At 38.9% G+C, this 21,309-nt stretch overlaps 1 protein-coding gene across 5 annotated transcripts in view; it reads right to left on the bottom strand.

The window, feature by feature from the left end:
* The window catches only part of runx2 (runt-related transcription factor 2), a 56,065-nt gene that overhangs the window by 7,956 nt on the left and 26,800 nt on the right, over positions 1-21,309 (bottom strand). For 2 of the 5 annotated variants that reach the window (XM_015394672.1, XM_015394679.1), the window contains 3 exons: positions 20,199-20,303; positions 3,119-3,286; positions 166-327 (listed from right to left, as the gene is read on the bottom strand). In XM_015394672.1, the coding sequence (XP_015250158.1) occupies positions 166-327; positions 3,119-3,286; positions 20,199-20,303 (435 nt within the window). The remainder of the gene's footprint in view (positions 1-165; positions 328-3,118; positions 3,287-20,198; positions 20,304-21,309) is intronic. The other 3 variants (XM_015394688.1, XM_015394704.1, XM_015394696.1) reach the window with 2 other exon arrangements.

Genomic DNA, 21,309 nt, shown 5'->3' with positions numbered 1-21,309 from the left:
CAAATGGAAACAACTCTGGTGATTCAAATCAACCTTAAACAGGAAACCTTCAGTCTAATTTAAAGTTATACTGTGGGAGAACCTATGTTTATGTGTTTTCATAGTGTATGCAAATATTTGATTGAAACCGTATGTGTATCTTTCCCCGGAGAGTAGCGCCTCTACCTGGCAATCGTCTAGGCACGTCACTGATGGCAGGCAGGCCCGTGCCTCGGCTGGAGGAGAGGGGGGTGGTGGAGTGGACGGAAGGGGACGCCATGGGACTCAGGTAGGACGGGTACGTCTGTTCGTACGACCACGGAGGAGAGGACTGGGACTGACGAGGGTCTGATGGGAAGAAAGGAAGCAAGGAAAGGAAGGGAAAAAAAGGAAGCAATAAAAAAAGAGGGAGAATAATTAGAAGTGCCCCACATGCACATTCAAACATCTGCTCAAAGCTGACATTTATAGCAGTTTCAAACTTTTTTGCCTCTCTGTTCCTCTCTAGTTTTATTTGGGATTAAAGGTATCAGTTGTGCACATTCTGGAGTGTCCTCCCTAGTGACACATGCAATGTTTACCTCTAAGGAGAAGATCTTCCTGTTTGCCTTATAAAACTTTCTACTTGCAGCTGAGAGACAGAAAGCATTGCTGGCACTTGTCCAGGGTGTAAACACACCGAGACAAATACCACAGCAGGACAGACTGTATTATTGTGTCTGCACAGCAACACAACAAAACTGCACAAAAAAGTTGTCTTTTTTTAAGAAACAAATATATTAAAGGTAGGTAGCGCTACTTAGTTTTACTAAAAAAATTTACTTTTTATTTAACTGAATGGATTATGCTGAGGTTGATTTAGTCAGGCTTGAAGCAAGACAGAAAATTATACCAGAAAGCGAGCAAGCAGAAAGATGGCATAGTCATGGGAAGCTTTTTCACCTTTGCCACATAACAGTTCTAAACTTTAAAGTACTTTGAAGAGATTTCATTAGATTGTTCAACACAAGGTAGTGTATTGTTGCAATGGGAAATTAAGAATATTGTGCAAAACAAATACAGAAAAGGAATTCTCAATTGGTGGGTAGCACTGCTGCCTTGCAGCAAGAAGGTTCTGGGTTCGATTCCCGGCCTGGGGTCTGTCTGCTTAGAGGTTACATGTTCTTCCTGAGCATGCGTGGTTTCTCTCCGGGTACTCCGGCTTCCTCCCACAGTCCAAAAACATTACTATTAGGTTAATTGGCTTCTCTAGATTCTCCTTAGGTGTGAGTGTGTGAGTGAATTGTTGTTTGTCCTGTTTGTCTCTGTGTTGCCCTGCGATGGACTGGTGACCTGTTCTGGGTGTACCCCGCCTCTCGCCCGTAGACAGCTGGAAATAGGCACCAGCACCCTCCGCAACCCCACTAGGGATAAGTGTGTAAGAAGTTGGATGGATGGAATTCTCAATTGTTTGGGTCTAAACATTGTCACCCTCAGGAGAAAAGCAGCCCCACAGCATCATCCTACCCCCTCTATGTTTTACAGACAGGGTGGTGTGCTTCGCAAAGCACTTCTCATTTAAGTGCATATTAGAATAATGGTGCTGAACACATATACACAAAACTTTCATATTTTTGTGGTTGATGTTTACCATTTTGTAATGGTAATAAAATGTGAAAAAGGGAAAAGGCTTGCAAAGGTATGGCCTTAGGTTATAAAGAGAGGGTAAGTGCAAGCAGTTGAAAATATACAGCTAGGATAGTTTAGAAAAGTGTAAGAAGTTAAGTCAAAATCGCTTTTATTATTTGACTTTAATTTTTTTTAAAATAAGAACATCCTAATAATATTTCAAACATATCGGTGTTTTAACCCAGAGTGTTCGATGCTCTGTTACTCTTAGTATTGCTCCGCTGCTTAACCATGCCTCTAACGATGCCCTTAGAAGCACTTCAATGCCGCGCTCCAAAAATAACTGAGACTTAAATAACCATTTGTGACGGGTTTCCAGATTTGGGAGCGATCGGGTGGCAGCCGTGCCCAACCGTGAGAGATGGTGTTACCTTCTAAGCTGCAGATTGATTGAGCGATGGGGCAGAGAAGGATAGACAATCTCAGATGCAACATAACACGCTTCACAGACTCTCGTGCCGTCAGGCCATGGCTCCAGTTAGGGTTTGATATTTCACAGAGGGCCCTTTAAGTGGTACAGTTGGACAATGCTTGGCAAGTACCCAGTGATCATAAAACTTGAAATGCTAGTCAGATTTTACTCTCGCGCATCGTTGGTGTGCTATTTCCTTTGTCATGATATAAAGAAATTCATTTTTAAACACTGTGTCATGTATTTAATTTTAGAATAATTGCAAAAAATATATATTAATGAATTAAAATAAGTATATAAAATAAGAAAGTATTTGTTCATAAAAACAATTTAGTGACATAAAATGCATTGGAAAAATATTCATACTGTTCAAAGAATTTCTGAATTGCTTCTTTTTACAACTACAGATTTTGGTGGCCTTTACATGATGGCATGATATGACCAAAAAAAAAAAAAAATCAACAGAACATGCTTAATTAAGAGGTGCAAAATGGAAACATTGAACAAAAAAAAACAAAAAAAAACTGTAATCAACCTGTCAGGCAAAGGGCTATGAATAAAGATGCATTCATTATTTTTAGGGGTTTTATGTGTAACAAAAAGCCATTTATAAACAGTTATGCATAGTGTTGATCTATGCATGTATATATGTGTGGGCCCCCACAGCTATAAAAAATATATATTGAAAAACTTCTATTGAATTTTGTTATAATATGACAAAAGGGTGGAGAGTTCATGAAATATGAATTTTGATTAATTTGCATTAAAACATAAAGATGAGCAAATTTGATATATTAATAAAGGCTTTAAAGTTAGACCATTATGTCAGGTCCTTACAAAAGGTATTTCCAAGAAATAGTAAGAAATGAGAACCATGAAGACAATATCAAAAACACGCTAAACTTCCATTGTTAAAAAGCCAAAACTACTTTTCTTTTGTGTTAGATCGTGACTTTACAAGGACTGGCTGGTTATGTCCATGCTTTAAATGCCAACTATTATGACTCCAGGTGGATTTTTAACCATGAGTTGGGATAAAGGCTAATCTTAGTAGCTCACCTGTTATCTGTGTCTGGCCCTGTGGGTTGAAAGAGTTTGCTGCTGTGTTGAGAGCTGGTCGGGGGGTTTGTGTGGGAACCGTGACCCTCACCCTCATCCTTTCAAGGTCACTAATGCGTTCTGAGAAAAGGCTGGTTTTTGGTGTGTCCTCAAGCTTCTGACGATGCCCTGAACGAAACAGAAGAAAGAAAGCAAGAGGGAAAAGGGCTACATCAGTTTAATTCTTCTTATAATGGCAGGACTTATTTACAAGGTTGGGACCCAGACCTGAAAGGCAGTCTTTCATGATCTTCCCCAATCAACACAGACCAGCCACCCTTTCCTTTCCAATGAATCAAATCCTTACAGCTTGATGCTACCACCACCATAATTCATAGTCAGAATTGTGTGTTCAGTGAGCAGTATCAGCTCTCTGTCACACAGTGTAAAGAAATACAACATGATTATTCAGTTTTCTGGTCTTGCTCTCTTGTAGTAAAACAGCCTCTGTAATTGAATGAAATAGCCGTTCAGTTTTAAGCCTTTCTAAGAAAATGGGGTATTTCGCCTCCCGAAAGCCAAGACAATAAAGAACAAGTTAAATATCCAGCGCTGCCTTGCATGACATTCAACACATCTAATAAAAGGAAGAAATACGCCACCTCAGATAATGAGGGAAGCTTCAAATTAACCGAATCCACACAATTTTCCAACAGTCACGACATGGTTATGCTCTTTTTCAGTTTTGTATATTTTCCTCCAGGTCAAATAATCCGTTTTCTGATGTCTCATTGTTTCTGGGCTGATGATACTCAGATCAGCTGTTCTTTTAAGCCAACTAATTAATTAAAATGATCCTCCTTTGATAAAATGATTCAGTATTAACAGAAAGCTGCTTTTAATACGTATTTGCAGGTGAGGCCCAATAATACAGACACCCCAAACATTTCTGCTGAAAGATAAAAAACTGTAGTCAACTTGATGTACAGTACCTCTTCTGTCCAACCAATCTTGGAACCCTGAACATTCCCTTGGCATTATTTAGGATTATTAATTGCAACTAGTATATTTTTGAAAGCATTTTAAAGAGTTACTTTTCATATTCAGGATCCACTGTTCTAGAATCCTATTTATATTCTTTTAAAATTTCACTTAAAAGCTCTTTGTGTTTTAAAAAACACATTTTAAGATCAGATGGGATCATCATTTCACACCTTTTATGTAGGAGTCAATGCTGTCAGTTATAAAACTACAATCAACAGTTGAAAAGCTTATATTTAGATAACGTCTCAACATACCTACCAGCCCAAGAAAACTCTTCTTCTGAGTCAAACCCATTCTATTTCCCTATCAACCATGCAGAAGGAGCCTTCCCAGGCTGTGGGCCAGGTGCAGACTGCATTTTAGTAAAGGTGGGGTGATATGAGAGGCGTGTGCACGCACACATACACACAGCTCTTTTCAGCACCAACACAGCCCTGTGTCAGTATGTCTGTCTGGTCTTGCAACTAGTTCCCCTGTAAAGGTGGTAAAGTAAATATCAAACAGAGGAGAGCAGAAACTCCTGCTGTGTTTGGCTGAGCTCCAGCTGGCTCGGGCAGAAACAGCGAGCTCCTTCAGAATCCTGCCCAACCTGCCTGCAGCCAGGAGGGGGAACAAAGGCCTGGCACTACACCTTTACCTCAGGGTGGGTGTTGATGAGAGCAGACAGGAGGATAAACAAAAACAAAAAAGAAAGAAAAAAAGAGCTTTAAAGACAGTCATTATTTGTTTTTGTAAAGCAAAATAACAGAAAGAAAAAAAAAAGGCTTATAACTGACGTCCTGGCAGAGGAGCTGTGTTGCATATCATGTTCAGCTTTCCAAACTTCTGCATGCTTTTTATTATTTAATGGGTAAATAAATGCAAAATGACAAGACAGAATTCTTGTGGAGCTGCCCATTTAAAGTTGGCATATTTCCACCAATCCAACACCACATTATTTACGCTTCAGGATAGGCCTTCAAAACCATCTCACTCTTTATAATACAACAAACTATTTCACCCTGCATCAACATTACAAACTCAAACACCCAATTCTGCCGCAGCAAAGTTAGACTGGAGAGCAGAGGCAGCCCGAAAGAGACCTGTTGATGGGTTAGGCTAAATAATATGACCTGTATTCATAAACAGTCACACTCCCTTATTATAATATATGTTCAAATAAAACAAATGTTTTACAATGAAATTACCTGTTGGAAATAACCTTTAAACACATATCAGCATTTTTATATGAAAAGCATCTATGGTTATATGTAGTCTGGAAAATTGATAGTAAACATAAATAAAGACTTGAAAACACCAGTCTGTTATATTAATTAATATATCTTTCACTTAGTCAACTCAGTAATGATATCAAGTATATTTTTCAATAAATGTATATGGTTCTATCTATTTTGTGAAGACCTCATAAACTAGAAAGTGCTTTTAAGGTTGAAAACGTCCCTTTTTCCTCAGAATCTCTCCAGAAACCCCACTCAACCTAGGGAGATAGCTGCTCACACTGAGCCTGGTTTTCCTGGAGGTTTCTTCCAGTTAAAAATTAGTTATTTTTCTCTCCACTGTCACTGTATGCATGCTATGATGAGCATGAGGGATTGATGAAAAGTAAACGACAAAATGTAAACAAATATCTGCTTTCACCACGTTCTCATCAAGGAGGAGGATGTCCTGAAAGTCAATGACTCGATGTAATCAGCAGGTTTTTCTCATATGCATGTCTCTGTAAAGATCCTTGAGATGACATGTGTTGTACATTGGCACTATATAAATTCAGTGAATTAAATTCTAAGGTAGTGATGCTTGTTTGGACTAATATCTCGAGTTAATTTTTTTGGTTAACATTACCTGAGCCCAGGTCTCTGGGGACTTTCTTAACAGACTTAAACAGGAAAACTTTAGTTTGATTTACAATCGAACAGGATAAAAACACATTTCTTTTTCTGCAGTAAATATCAATAAATATCTTTCTTTAACTATATTTCATTTTCATACTTCATTACTTGTGTTTCTCCATCTTTCCGGCGGATAATTTATTCATGTCGTGGCATTCCTCATTCCTCTGTGTAAGCCATGCCTAGTCAATCATAGCGTTTCCATTTTCAACAGGCTGAGTTTCTGTCCTAAAAAAGCGCTGGGACACAGTGTAGGCTTTGTGCGCAGCCTGTCTCCTGGTGATGGAAATAAATAGCCAAAAGAGTCCAAGTGAGATGAGGGGGACAGACACAAGAAGGAGGAGGACGGGGTGAGGAAGAGACCCCCAATGACCAGTAAATTAAGAGCTCTGAACCAGTCAGGCGACACAGGCCCCATTAGGAGGGCTGACTGCAACGAATGGTGAAGCCGTTAGAGAGGGTCATGGATTGCAAAATCTTTCAGGAGGATTTCAAAATACAAAGGTGCTATTTAGACAGTGCAATGATGTGCAAATGTCTGAGCTGCACAGGTTAAATTTACTGTTACGGTAAATATTTACCGTTAAGTGAGAAGTCAGCTCTATAGCTTCTTTAAATCATTCATAGCAAAGGTCAGATGGGATACAGTTGCTTCTTTAAACCTTAAACCTTAAAATTAAAGTGCACAGGTTACTAAGACAACTCAACAAAGTCCAGATTAAGATGTTTAATTATTCAGAGGCAGAGCATGAGTGTCAAAAACATAAAAACTAACTTTTAGTTTTATAGTCGAACTTAAAAAATGTTGAATACCAAAGATGCTAGAAATGAAGTTCAGGTTTGGGACAAAACAGCTTTGGGAAACTAGACAAATGCTTAATAAAGCAACAATTTAGAAACGTTTTAGACACAAAAAGTCGTTGCTGAAATGTTACAGGACTCAGCAGTCATGGTAAACTGTTCTACTCTACAGCCACACCTGAACAAATATACACCGCCCTTTATAACTTCTTACAATTCAGAGAGAGAGAAAGATCCAGTGGACCTAATGGATCAGAAGGCAGCAAATTAACTTAAAAACTGGGTTTGTGTTTTTTGGAAACAAGTGGCAAAAGAATATACATTTAAGGTAAATTCTAATAAGGTTATCTATACTTTGAGAAAAAGGGGATTCATAAAAAAAAAACAAATGTAGAAGATATTATCAGCAAAAAAGTAAAGGTTAAAAGGTCCACCTGTTGGCTGTCAGGGTAGGAACTCAAAGACGTGTTAGTTCACTTAGAGACACTGTGGACAATAAAATCATATTATTTGTGTTAAGTCTAAGAGAGGAAAAATAAATGGTTTATAGCAGCTGCTTAAAAAAATTAAGCAACAAGTTTGGCAGGCAGAAAAAAGAGCTTTTTCATGGCATAATCATGTAGACAAAGGGCATCAGCAGTTAAATAATGAGCCACAAGATGCTGTCTTGTCTAACACAGAGTAATGATCACCGGATGCATCAGACAACATTCCCAGATTTTGTAAAACTTGTAAAACTGGGGCATCTTCATCATGTTGTCCTATATGCCAGTTTTTATCCACCCTTTTAATATTCTTGACATCAAATATAAAACCTTACATCGATCTTAGTCTGCATGTCATCCAAAATACATCCAGATAAAAAAATCTGGTAGTTTTTTGGTAATTTTCTACTTCCATGTTTATTGCATTCTAAGGTTATTTATTTGGACAAAAATCATCCGAATTGAAACTATTTCTTTCACAAACTGCAGGAGCGAAAGATGTAAACAATAACATTAAGGACACATCTACACCAGCCAGACCTCAAGTCCATTAGTTTAGCAAGCTTTGACAGTAAATACAGTTTTTCATGAGCTAATTACACCTTTTAGAGGACAACAGTTGCCAAGCACAAGACAACTCAGCTGTTTTATCGGAACCCTTGCTGGGTGGAGGAATGAGCTGGGGGTATTTAAAGGAGCGGGAAAAGCGGATGATTTCACTGCCTTAGGGAAAGTCCCTGAGATTCCCATCATCCCTGCGAAAACAGCGGAGATTTTCGATAGCGCCTGCCACTTCCCTGCCCAGCCAGCGGCCGGAAACACGGACAGATTCAGACCAGATGTGAGCGACTGGAACGCACACAGTAACACACTCTTGTGAGAAAAAAAAAAAAAGGTATGGAAACGTCTGGACATGCGATCATGAACATTTGCAGAAGAGCATCACTGCACAAGCACTCATTGATACTGGCAGTGCTGGAACGTACACACACACAGACGCACATGCTAACAAAACCAGGACTGATAGAAGGTAAATAGCGACTTTAGATTATATCTTGAATCACTGTACACTGATCCTAAAATAGTATTATTCTAGCCGTCCCAGAGATTTATGTCTGGATTCAACTCTCAGCTGCTGATCTGATAACTGTTATTTAAAGCAAGTAGGCAACAGAATACAAGTCCTCAATGATTAATGGCTGCATTAGAACTAATCTGATCCTGAGCACAGAAATCTCTAACAACTGACCTGTCTTTCATGTGCTCCAGATCAGGATATCTCTTAAATACACAGTATTTCTTCTTGCTGGTTCATTTTTTGTGCCGGATTTTCTGTATCTTCCAGCTTCTACAGCTTAAAATGTAATAAATCCTGAATGCAAATTGGTAAAACAAGTCTATTTGGTTTCTTTCCAAGAATAAGACAAGAAGATTTATGTCTCTCCTGTTAAATTTTGTTCACAAAAACCCACAGCTTTAGCTACTATTGGGATTACACAGCATAGCAAATAGCAGTGATATGAATTAAGTCCATGCAGTGTCTGAATTAGGCAAAACAAAAGGCATTATTTTCAATTTTATGACTTTTAATATGCATGGTTCATTGATTTACTGTGAATCTTCTCCTAAACCCATAATAAAAGGGGATAAACATTGGTTTGGGCTAAATAATTTAAATAAAAATGTTTTACACTCCTTAATAGTTGTTTTTAACTCAGTTTTAACCCTGCTTTCCTTCATCATCTAGAAATGAAGCAAAACATATAACAGAAATATTATAAGCTAATTATTAGTGAGTTAAATTAGGGTTTTAAAAAAGGCATTTATAACTATGAATTTTTTCAAGGTATCACTATATTGACGTTTTAATAGTTAAACAAGAGCCAGACTTTTTGGAGGGTTTCCTCACAAAAAAATAGGAAGAAATCTTTATAAGGTCAAAGTTAAATCTCCTGTCTGGTTCCAATGGTAGCTACTGTAATATTAAAAAACATGGGTTCAAAATTACTACATAACAGCAAGCAAATTAATTTTTTCAAAGGTCGATACCAAAATCTGATTCACCTCAATGGAGCCCAAGTATGTTGGTGATACATGTGTTCAGAACCACGATGCTGTCAAATCATACTTATTCTACAGTCCTGAAGTCGTTTTAATGAGATACCAGAGAAAATGAAGGTTGTGTTGACTTGAGGGCAAAGACTTGAGACTGACTTGTGACTTTCAAACAATGACTTGGTCCCACCTCTGGAGAAAACTCACAGCTTTGACCAGTTGGCAGAAGTTTTAGTTGCAGAAAACATAAACATAAACTAGACTATAATTCCCATATGATACTTCTGTACATTTTTCTCTACAGAACGGGTGTAACTGTAAGGATTTTACAAATGGCTCAGTGGAAAACAACAGAATGTGCTGTAAAATGTTTTACTTATTAATTTTGACAGGACAAATGAAAATAGTTTCTTGGCAAGGCGGCACTTAAACAGAAAAGGTTTGCTAATATTTATAGAATCAAAGTTCATCAAACAGTTGGAAAACTCATCATGAATAGAATAAATAAATGTGTTTTCAGTATTTTACTATTTTACTAAGTTTTATTTGTTTAACTGGGTTTAAGAAGGAGTTTTGTCAATTACAGTAGCGTGGTCATTTAGATTGGTTTGCAAGAAAATGCTGCTCCTTGAAATAAAGTTTTTTTTTTATATCAACTGCAAACTCTTTCCCTCAATTCTTCAGGTCAGCTACATTTCAAAAAAATATTTCATATAAAATTTATCGTAAACCTTTTTGTTTGATCCAGAATAGTTAACGTCACAATATATATATTGCTGAAACAAAACATATAACCAACAACATAGTTTTCAATGTCTTCTTCTTTTCTATACAATCTTGCTTTTTCATGTCTGTTACTGGTGTAAATATCACACATTTAACTGAGTAAGACAATAAAAGGTCGAAAAAAGGCATTTTTTTAAATATAAAGAAAGCAGAGCTGCAGTCATTGTCACAGTCGCACCAGCTGTCAATCAAACCACAGAGCGGCCCTCAGCTTCATGACCAACCTCTGCACCGTGCTTTTAAAAAAGAACAGGTTTTCATTTATACAGGTTAATATTCAAACTACATTTAAAGAGAAGAAAATTGAGCCACTGCAAAGACTGGAAAAATTTCTAACTGGGAGAGGCCTACTAAACGTGCATGTTAGAGAGCTTCGTGCTTTTTTTAAAAGTTTGACAATTTATTATCATTATTTTTTTAATAAAGAGATTAGCATGATAAGCTCTAAAGCATAATTTTTCAAATATTTGTTTTTTTTTCTGATCTCCTGAGCTCCCACCATGGGTAAACAACACTGTTTGATTAAATCATTCATTCACTGTGTACTTTGTATATAGAGTATGCACAAAAAGAAGGTGAACCTGGCTGTTTCACCTCACAATAACTCTAACCCACAATTCTGACACCTTTCTTAGTATTTTCCTTATACTGAATTGTTTTCCTTTGCCACCATATTTCTCCTCCTGTCTCCTCCTTACTCATGACACTGTCTCTGAATTGCTGTGTAGGTCAGACTAAAATAGACCAGGTGTCCACCTCAGTCGGAGCTACATAAGCACAGTTGCAGGGAACTGTGTGCGGTCAGACCAGTCCCTTTCTTTTACAGTGAGTGCTAAGTGCCCTAACTTTATACAAACTGATGTTTTTGCCAGATCAGCCATTAAATCGTGTCCAGTGGGTTTAGGCTTTTGGGCCAATCCACATTTAGAAGGCAGGCCCGCTGACTGACAGCTACTTCCAGATGAACTTCGATATTATACTCTTTGACCTCTAGCTATGTAGGGTAGACTGGGACTATAGTAAGAGGTTGTGGCTCTTTTATCTGATTCACAAGATTGTAGGAGAAAACTGTGGCACCCCCCCTCCTGATCCACAAGAAACTATTTTAAACTTAATGGGATGATGGGAGATGCTGTGGTGAAATCCCTTTTTGGGAATATCGAACATCTTTCTACACTCTCATCAACAGAAGACCTCTGTCTATCGCCTTACTCAGAAAAACAGGAAAAACAAAGAATAAACAACAGAGTTTATAAACTCCGTATCCCATGATGCCCTCTGCTGAGACCTTTATGATGCTTGGTGATCCTGGATGAATGTTTGATTGGGGCTGATTCAGAGTCCCAGGCCTTTCCCTTACACTGAGCTGGGATTGAATCAGCCACTTACTCTTTCATATGTTTGTGTCACTCATTTCACAGCAGAACAGTAAATCTGATGAATGAATACCCTGGCCCCATATGTCAATTTTTTATTTGACACGCTCACAGTGGCCATGTTGTTTTTGTGGGCGCTCAGGAGCAATGAATTATTTCAGGTGGCAATCTGAAACTGGTAGAGCGTGGCTGCTGGAGTGAAACGGTGAGCCGGTTTCGGCCAAATGTCTGTTCTCCATGGGGGTCTAGTGTAAAGCTGTTGGGGGGGGCTGCTCAGAGGAGGCAGGAGAATGAAAACAGATTTTTTTTTTTTTCAAGGGAAAAATAGGAAGGAGTGAAAAAAAAAAGTGAGATGAGAAAGGAGGTGTGGAAGACGAGGCTGCAAGAGAAAAAGAGAAGGGGAAAAAGAGAAAGAGGGAGCCAGGCTGTCGTGGAGCTCTGCCAGCCGTCTGTGTGGTCTGTGCGTTTCAGCCTGGAGGAAGCTAGCCAGGCGAGGAAAGGGCACACACACATACACAGTAACTCCCAAAGGCCATACATTTATTCAACACACTTTATACACATTTGTACAATACTGTACAAAGTTTAAAGAGCAGGCAGACAGCTTGGCTTGTGTGCGGTTTTTAGACGGGCTCCCTCTGCACCTTTCTGCTCATATTAAAGTGTTTTGACTCAGAACAGGGGAGAACAAATCTGAGAGATGTTTTTTATTTTGGTGCAGCTCAGGGCGAAACCAAATCCAGACATAGTCTTTTTGTCATTATCTCTTTATGATTCACTTTGTGTCTCTTTATTCTTCTGTGTTCCTCTTTGTCTTGCCCTCTCTGTGAATAATTCTGTGTTGTAGGAGTCTTGGCGCCTCTTCAAGCAACTTCATAAGACATTCAAGTGACGGGAAAAGCCTAGAGTATTTTCCTCTTGTTTCATCCCTCCTCCTCCCTCTCCCAATCCTGCTTTTTGATTTCTTTTCCCCTCGATGTTTGGGTGAATTTTATGTCCGGTTCCCATTGTGAAAAGATGCCTCAGCTGAGTCCTTAGGACATAGGTGTAATCCTCTATAATAACCTGGATTAAGTAAACAATTTCTGCTTTGTGTTTTTTCTGTGTTGCTCAACACAGCTAGACAAAACAACCGTTGACATAAACTGGCCTAATTCCTGTGTTTAATTTGTCTGAATAAAAGCAGCTACTGATAATATCTAACAATCCTTGTATGCAAATTTGAACTGTATTAGATTCTGCAGACTGAATCAGATGAAAAAAGCAGGGAAAGGCTAAATAAATGAATCATTATTAGAATGAATAACCAATTCAAATGATTTCAAAACATTGTTAATGTACTAGAAAGCAGTTATTGCTGTAATTTATGTTGTTCTGTAAGATGAAGGATTACATGTGCTGTTGTGTTACATAAACAATGAACAGGAGCAGTTTGTAAAGTGGTGTGTAAAGCGTCATTAAGTGTCTAAATACAATCTTTGGAATAAGCCACAAAGAAAATAGCACAAAATTCACACTGTATGACATTGCATTAGTTCTATACTTAGAATGGAAACATTAGAACTGTTTTGATTAGCTTATTCATATTTATTTGCATGCATATTCTGGCTTTAATCCACTCTTGTACCGAAGGAGTACAATATAACAACTTTGACCAAACCAGAGGAGTGAAGCTGAAGTGCTCTTTTTGGCATTGCTAAACATCTTTCAAGTAGGACTGGGAGCTAATTAAAACATCTGTACTGAAGTCTTGCATCAGTCTAAAGTGTTTTAAAATCTCTAACAGGGTCTCCAAGACTGCCTATTTTTAAAATCCTCCCTTATCTTGCCATTAAATCTGAACAGCTGCTTTCTCACTCCTGAAACACATCCTACCCCCAGCATGATGCTGCCACTACCTTTTATTTAAATGGGAATCCTGTGTTCATGGTGAAGTAAAAAGTAAGTTTCTCAGCAATCATAGGTCCTGAATTTGGATAAAAACATCAAGTTTTTCTGATGTTATTTCTTCTCATTCTTTTACAGTGACTGGATTTATGGAGCAAAGGACTAATACTCATCCTGTTGTCAGATCCTCCCACCTAAAGTATAGTTCTCTTCAGAGTTATAATGGGTTTCTTGGCTTATTTTCTGATGAATGCTCTTCCTGTCTGTCAGTTTGGACAAATAGCATTGAATTGGTTGATTCAAACTACTTGATTTATTGAACAAATAATAAATATTGAGGTTTGTGGTTGCAAGTTTGGAATAAAAAGTAGAAATGTCTAAAGTTGTATTATGCGCAGTATGTGATCAACTGGAAGTTATCAACAGCTATCTAACCCTGTACATTGGACATGGAAATGTTCCTACTAAGCAGCTCATTCACTGTCGAAAAGCTGTATGTATCAAAATTTCGTGTTGTATACATTCTGTGTATACAAAATGACAATAGAGACTGTCTAAGTCTTGTCTAAGTCTAAGTTTAAGACATTAAAGCTTACATAATTTAGTCTAGCTCATCCCGTGGTTCTACATTTGACTTGTCCTTTATTCTGAAATATTAAGCGTTATATGTGAATTATGTTCATTGAATCACATCAGTATTTTAGCCTCTGAAAATGAAGCTGCCATACTGCTAAAGGAACATATGCAAGCACAGCGACTTTAAATATGTGAATGTGTATCACAGGGGTTTTTGGCTTGGCAGACAGGTCTCTTGAACCACTAATATTGTCTGTAGGCTTGTGAGTAACCAGGGCCTCTTCACCAGACTTGTTAACACCCTGACCAAAACCGAACCAAAACACAACCTCGTCCCAAAGCCAAGAAGCCCCAAGACCCGACTTGTTCGAATGCCAAAGAGTGACGATGGATCTGACCACGAACCCTCAACGCTGACGCAGAACAAAAACTCACCCCCGGCTTACGGTAAGCAACCACCAGAGGAGACGGACTCTGATGGATGCCACTGTGGGTTTTGTCACCTTCCCTTTTAGTCTGTGATCAATTAACTCTAATGAGAACAGTGGGTTTGGACAGAAAGCCTTGTTTATTGTGTTATTGCAGCTCCACTATAATCACTCAGGAAGTTTGTCTCAGCTGGTCACAGCCACCATCAGGAGCAGCTGAAAGGAGACAGAACCACCTATAAAAGCATATTGGTTTAAACAACCACTCCCTGTCTATTAGCTCAAAATGACATTTAATGAGGCCTATTAGCTCTGCTCCAATTCTGCACTGGTGCTGCTCTAGACTAATGACAACCATAGCACACACTCTCTCCCTGCAGAACTTGCTGCGCGACTGTGCGCGTATAAATGCGGGTGCTCCAATGCAGACCGCACGCTTTTGCAGATCATATCTACAGATGCATGAAGACACAAAGCCAGACACATGTGCGCACACACTCACATGTTGAGCTTTTGGGCGCAGTGGCAAACCACAGGGTAACCTAGAGCTGTCAAACTATTAAGGACAATGCAAGCCACAGAAACCGAGTTAGCCTCCTGCTAATAGCTCAGTGGCTAGAGGGACCTGAATAACCATTTACCAAACCCACACACACAAACACACGTGCACGCCGTAAACTTCACACCACAGATCTTTAAACGAAGAGTCGCTAATATTCATCACTCTGACCACGCAATTAATTAACTCATGCTCAGCCTCCACTGCGCGGAGATACGAGGCCCATTCATTCATGGGTGGTCCAACGCTTTTTTCCTCCCCAGATATTAGACGGGGGACCATGGGGGGAAACAACATCCGTCAGGAGGACTCATATGGCAACCATAAGGCTTATCAAACACAGGGACAAAATGTCCTTCCTGAAAGACACCCACAAAAAGAGCTATTAATAAAAAGTTAATAAAACTACAAAGTGTTAAAATGAAATCAATAAAAGAATCAAGAATGTTCTTCTATTTTTACTTTCCAGACCGGCCAACACCACATGTTGAAATCCAGGGTTTTTGTCAGCCCATTTTCCAAAAACAACACAGTGTTTTGACAGCAGAGAGCCATAAAGTGCCAGTGTATGTCAACCCTAAGACAGCCTACTGTTTCCTCTCCTGCACTGACCCCTCCCTGTAGGGGCCCCATGTACTACAGGCCTCCTAATTACCTGCTCGTTTAACACAAAATAAGAGCTGTAATGGCTGACAAAGCCCCCCATGTCTCAATGAAGCGTTCACAGATAGAATCGCACTGTTGGAGACAGCCTCTGCTCTCAGCTCAAGGAGCCGGCGCTAAAGACATCACAAAAAAGGAGGGGGTGGGTCCAGAGAAGAGGGCACATGTGTGTTTTGCCACCCTTAGACCTCAGCATAATGACCCCTGAGAGGGGTACGTGTTCTGGCTTTAGTTTCAGGGCAAATTATACCACCATGGTAATTTTCACCACTTAACAACAAAGCGAAAAGGTTCAGAGGTTATGTAGGATGACACAGCCTTTATGATTCAATTACAGAGCCTCGCAAAAGTGTCCATACTCCCTAAAGTCTTTAGCATTAGTACCACAAACAGCATACAATTATTGCAAAAGCATAACGTTGAAAAAATAGTTTTGTTACAGGGTTAAATCTGAGGGGGTTTCCATTTTTATGCAGCCCCTTTACTGTTGTACCCCTGAATAAATTGAGCAAATTCCTTTAGATGTCACATAAGTAGACATCACTGAATCTGTGCATGAATACATCTGTTCTCTGAATGCTCCAAAAGGTTTATGATTGAACATTTGTGAAGAAATGTCATGAAGGCTGAAAAACAGCAGACAAATCAGGGAGGAAGTAATGGAGATGATAAAAAAAAAAGAGTCAGAACAAGATATAGCATCCCCAAAAACTGAACCACTATTCCATCATGCAAAATCAACATATTACAGCCCATCTGCAAATCTACAAAGAGATAGAGATAGTGTATATGCTGTTGTAAAAAGAAAGCTGTTGAAGACAGTAATACATACATGGGACACAGAATTTAAAAGAGACCACAAATCTGCTTCTTGGCCTACATGCAGAACGCTGTGTGTGGCTTGAAACGAACACTGTACATCAGTCTGAACACAGCACCCCCATGGGAAAACATGGTGGTGGGAGCATTATGTATGGAGTGGGGGGGGGTCCATGTCTCCAGTAGGGACAGGGTCATGGAGCAAAATGAAGGAAGGGAAAATCTGTGAGAGGCTGCATCAGATAGTGGTTGGAACAAAGCATTTTCATGTGTTAGAAAGTGCAGACCAATTTTTGAACATTTCCTCTAAATGCATAAAGCTATTAGAGTTTTACCTCAGTCAATATTTGCAGCAAACGGTAATAACTAATGGGATATTGGGAATATTTTTCCTTCATTCACAGACATTATACAATGTTTAGCAACTTTTTTAAACAACAAACTAAGCAAACAACACAGCCCGTAGAACAGAAAAACTATCATCCCAGCATCCCTTCACTTTATAAATAACAGAACATGTATTCCTTGTGTGCAGTAATTCACTTCTATTTAAATCAGCTCAGGTTTTCTAAACAAACTCATTTCCGACTCCCATCTGCTCGCCACCAAGTAATGAGACTTGTTTGAAAGTCCTCTGACGGGGGACAGCAGATGCACAGGAAATGCTTTTGATCAAACATGAGTGAGAATGGGAGGTGGGGGATAAAGTGGGCGTGATTGCCAGTGCATGCTCGCTCGAGGACAAGCATGTGCCTTTGTCTCGGGGCGCCATGTCTGTGATTGCTGACTGCCGGGTGTGCGTGAGGCGTTTTTTTGGCACGGAACGCAAATTTCCTACAATACTGAGTGATGGTGGTAGTAATCCTACTGTCTCCTGGCTCCTCTGTGTCCTGGTGCCATATGTGACCGGGTAGGCGGGTGGGTGGATTGTTTGTGATGTGATATTGTTCATTGAGACGCCTTGAGATGAGAATATATTTTTTTATGAATAGGGAGGAGGGTTGTGGAAACAGCTGCATGCCAGACCAGTTGGCACTGCTGTCTATAGTAAAGTTTTTTTTTTTTTTTCCTCCTCAGTTGTTTTTATATGGGCCATTAAAATGAGCTGATGCTAGCACTCTGCTACCCAGAGTACCCTTTCAGGAATACTTTGTCTCACATTTATGTGAGAAAGGAAACTGAACAGTGGTTCATCTTTATTTAACATCCTACTCCTTATTGCTTTACACATTTCATACTTTACAACTAAAACACCTTGTTTACACTCATCATTTTAGCTTAGCATTTACTGGCTCCATTAGCACACTCATATAATTAAGCTGCAGGGCCAGTCTGTTGTTTTTATGTGTCAACAGTTCACTTTGTGCAAAACGAAAAACTAAGGCTTTTAAAAGATCTGTCCAGTACATAGAAAAAAGGATGGTGGGAGGCTAACATCAGGTCATGGTGGGGCAAAATTTTTTTTTGTTGCTATTTTAAGAGACATTAGAAATTAAATAACCTCCATAAAACGCCAATATATTACAAAATTTTAATTGCCTTCATTCCCAACAATTATATATTATCTTTTATTATGTTTTGTGTTACAAAACCTAGTTGTGACCGTACAAAAAAGTCCACCCGGAGGCACTAAAGTTTGATTTTTGCTAATATTGCATTCCAACCCACAGGCATAATTATTTAATCTCTTAATATCCACCTAATTTTGGGAAATTCTCCCCTATTTTGCATACCCAAATGGAAAAGCAAATAACTTAGAAACTGTAAGCCCAAATTGACATGTGTGATACGTTATTTGAAAGCTAACACCTTCTAGTTTCTGTATATATACATGAAAATTGGGTGAGTAAATCACAGACCAAGCTGCGTCAGTTCAAACAAGACTCAAATTTGTTTTTTTTTATTCTCGAAAATAATAGGTCTTTTTTGAACAGCAGTTATAAAGACATGCTTGCTTGTTGTGGTTGCTTTCTTATGTTACATTTTGACATGCTGCTATATCTGTGTTAATTGTGCTATGGTGGTCGGTATGTCCATAAAATAAACTAGGTGGTTGAATTGTGGAGAATCTAAGCTTTCCAACGATGTCTAACATGTCCATAGTGTTAAACATTTTACCAGTGTAATTTTCATGCATTCTGAGTTATTATTTGTAAACGCTTAAATAAGCGTTTTGAGAGGTTAAGATTTGATTGTCCTAAATTGCCACAATTAGTAAAATAATATCTTTTCAGTCTTTTTTTTCTCCCAAGGATGCTGTTTATACAATAATGGTAGCTAAACATGTGTGTTTATAGGAAGAATCAGGTGGTTTTAGTCCAGACTGCTAACATTTCTGAGCTTCCTGCATCCTAACCTATCAATGCCATGGCAGATTTTCTTTGCATTGTATCTAGTTTGTGGAAAGTCAGAAAGAATTTCCATAGACTTTGTTAAAAGTAAAACTTATAAGCCAATTTAGATTCTGTTCCTTTTACATATAAAATATACATCTTGGCTGGTATGGACGGATGCATGGTTGGTTGGTTACATGGTGTAAAGGATCCAACTGAAGGAAGATGGCTGGACTGAAAACCAACTCAGAGGTGAAGAAGTGTTCACCAAATTAATCAAACAATTAAAAGAGACTGACCACCAGGAACAATCAGGTTTCTTTGGGTCAAAATTAAGGGAGTAAAATCCTACGATTGCTTCATGCTAAAGGCTCAGTAAAGGCTCTCAGTTTGCAGCTTTTCAGTTTTGACACTTTTAATCGTTGCGCTTATGAAAGAGTGAATAGTAAATCTTAGTCATTATAGTGTTTTAGTTTAAGTGGTTTCAAATAGCTAAAAGCAGCTAAAGCAGGGGCATTTATCTAGCTAGCTGTTTTATCACTCTGAGTGTTTCTGCTGTATTTCACAAATTAACAGTCATAGCATCTTATGACAGCATTTAACAGACCTGTTATTCATAACTTCACAGAACCTCTTTAAAACAAAATCAGCAATTCAAAGGTATAGAGCACGATCTTTTGTTTTTGGGCGGATCATCTAAATAATTGGTCCTACTAACTGTCAATCATTCTGGTGATACGTTTACATGCTTGCACTGTTAACTATCTTTTACTGTGCATTTGCACTTTCAGCCACATATGTGTGGTGAGCTACGCTTTCAGACAATAATTGAAGCTCAGCTTTCTCACCGCGTTACTTTGAAAATGGCCAAGGGTCGTAAGAGAAAAAGTGTCTACGAAGTGTATGAGAAGAAAAGAAAGGCCTCAGAAGAGGCAGATATATCCAAGATTGCTTTGCTCCCATAATGCGTGGAGGAGATCTCTCCACGCATTATGGGAGTTTTCTATAAAGTCCACTATATAGTCCCTGCTGTATGTGGACACAGTAAGCTTCCATGAGCTATGAGAACAGCACATTTTAAGCAGGGTGTGCACGAGGACAAAGGGGCTCGTGCATGCTCTTGCACAAGCATTTTTTTTTTTGGAGTGGAGAAGGTGGGTCTTTTAAAAAATCCTCCACAATACCTTTAAGTCAGATCTACAATATGATCTTTAAATACTTCAGTGCTGCAAGTTTCTATCTTAGTGGCATTATGGGTAATGTAGTGCTCAGGCTTTTTTTCTGTTTCTTGCATGTTGAATATATATTTCAGGATTAATAAAAGACAAGCTACTCTTTAATTTTAAGCTTGTTCAATCATAGTTTCTTTCTGTGCTACAAGTGCATGCATCAGTACTCACTCCTGGGCTCACGAGGTCCATCCACGGTGACCTTTATAGCTCGGTGGTACGTTGCCACTTGTGGTGGGTTGGTGAATACCGTGATTGTCAATGTGAAGCTCTTGCCTGTGGTGACATCAAAGAAGATCAAAGGATATGGCATCTGCAAAGACAATGTCTGGTATTTATCTCTATCTATCTCTATCAAAAGTGTTTTTATTGGTCACATAAGAAGGAAAATGTCACGTAGGGGTGATTAAAAGAAAACTGAACTGAAAAGCTCTGCTTGGTTAGTTTTATAGAACTGAACTAAAGGAGTCGATATTTCATTATCAAGGATTTCTAATGCCGTGTGAGTAGGCGAGAGGCATTTTAATAGTCACTTCCTTTCTCGATAATCCCCAGCAGTTGCTGCCTTGGGGTTGACTGCTTGTATGTTCATGCACAAGGAATGCTGTGAATCGGATCACAACAGCCAAGTCAGCAGCTACACTAACTTCTGAGGTATGCAGACGCGCCATGCAAGCGTGGCTGTAAGTCGGAAACAGGAAGAAGGGGGAGAGAGTGAGGAGACAGCAACAGTGGCTCAACCAAGAAGCTACCCTTTCGTTTGCAGCCTCTATAGATCTGGACCGTCCACTGTCTCACTTTAAAGCTTTAAAGGAACATACAATACAAGCAACAACTGTCCCACATGGCTCCATCAAGGTGCACCAGAGAGCAGTGAGATAAACACCCTCTGTATCACCATCCTATTCTGACAAATCTCAAACTTCAATATATCGTATCATGATATGATACAATACACCAATACAGCATAACGGTGAAGAGGAATGATAAAATGGTTTTTGTTCTTGTTTTTTCAAAAGATTTAATCTGAAAAGTGTTGCATGCTTTTAAAACTGATCACAACAGATTTCACTTAGTATGACAAGCTGTGCAAGGAGAGCACCATCCAGCAAGAATGGGTAGAAAGAAAGAAAGAAACAAAGAAAGATGGTGGTGGCAGCATCATGGTTTGGGATTGCTTAAAAAAAAAAAAAAAAAAAAAACAGCAGATAATCGCGAGCTAGCCATAATTGGTAAGAGGCCTTAAGCACTATGGTGACACTAACACCAGGCTCATCATCAC

The sequence above is a fragment of the Cyprinodon variegatus genome, unplaced genomic scaffold (genome assembly GCF_000732505.1).
Source record: "Cyprinodon variegatus isolate N-32 unplaced genomic scaffold, C_variegatus-1.0 Scaffold25, whole genome shotgun sequence".
Lineage (NCBI taxonomy): Eukaryota > Metazoa > Chordata > Actinopteri > Cyprinodontiformes > Cyprinodontidae > Cyprinodon > Cyprinodon variegatus.
The sequence above is the reverse complement of the archived record's forward strand: the minus strand, read 5'-3'. Positions and strand labels throughout refer to the sequence as shown.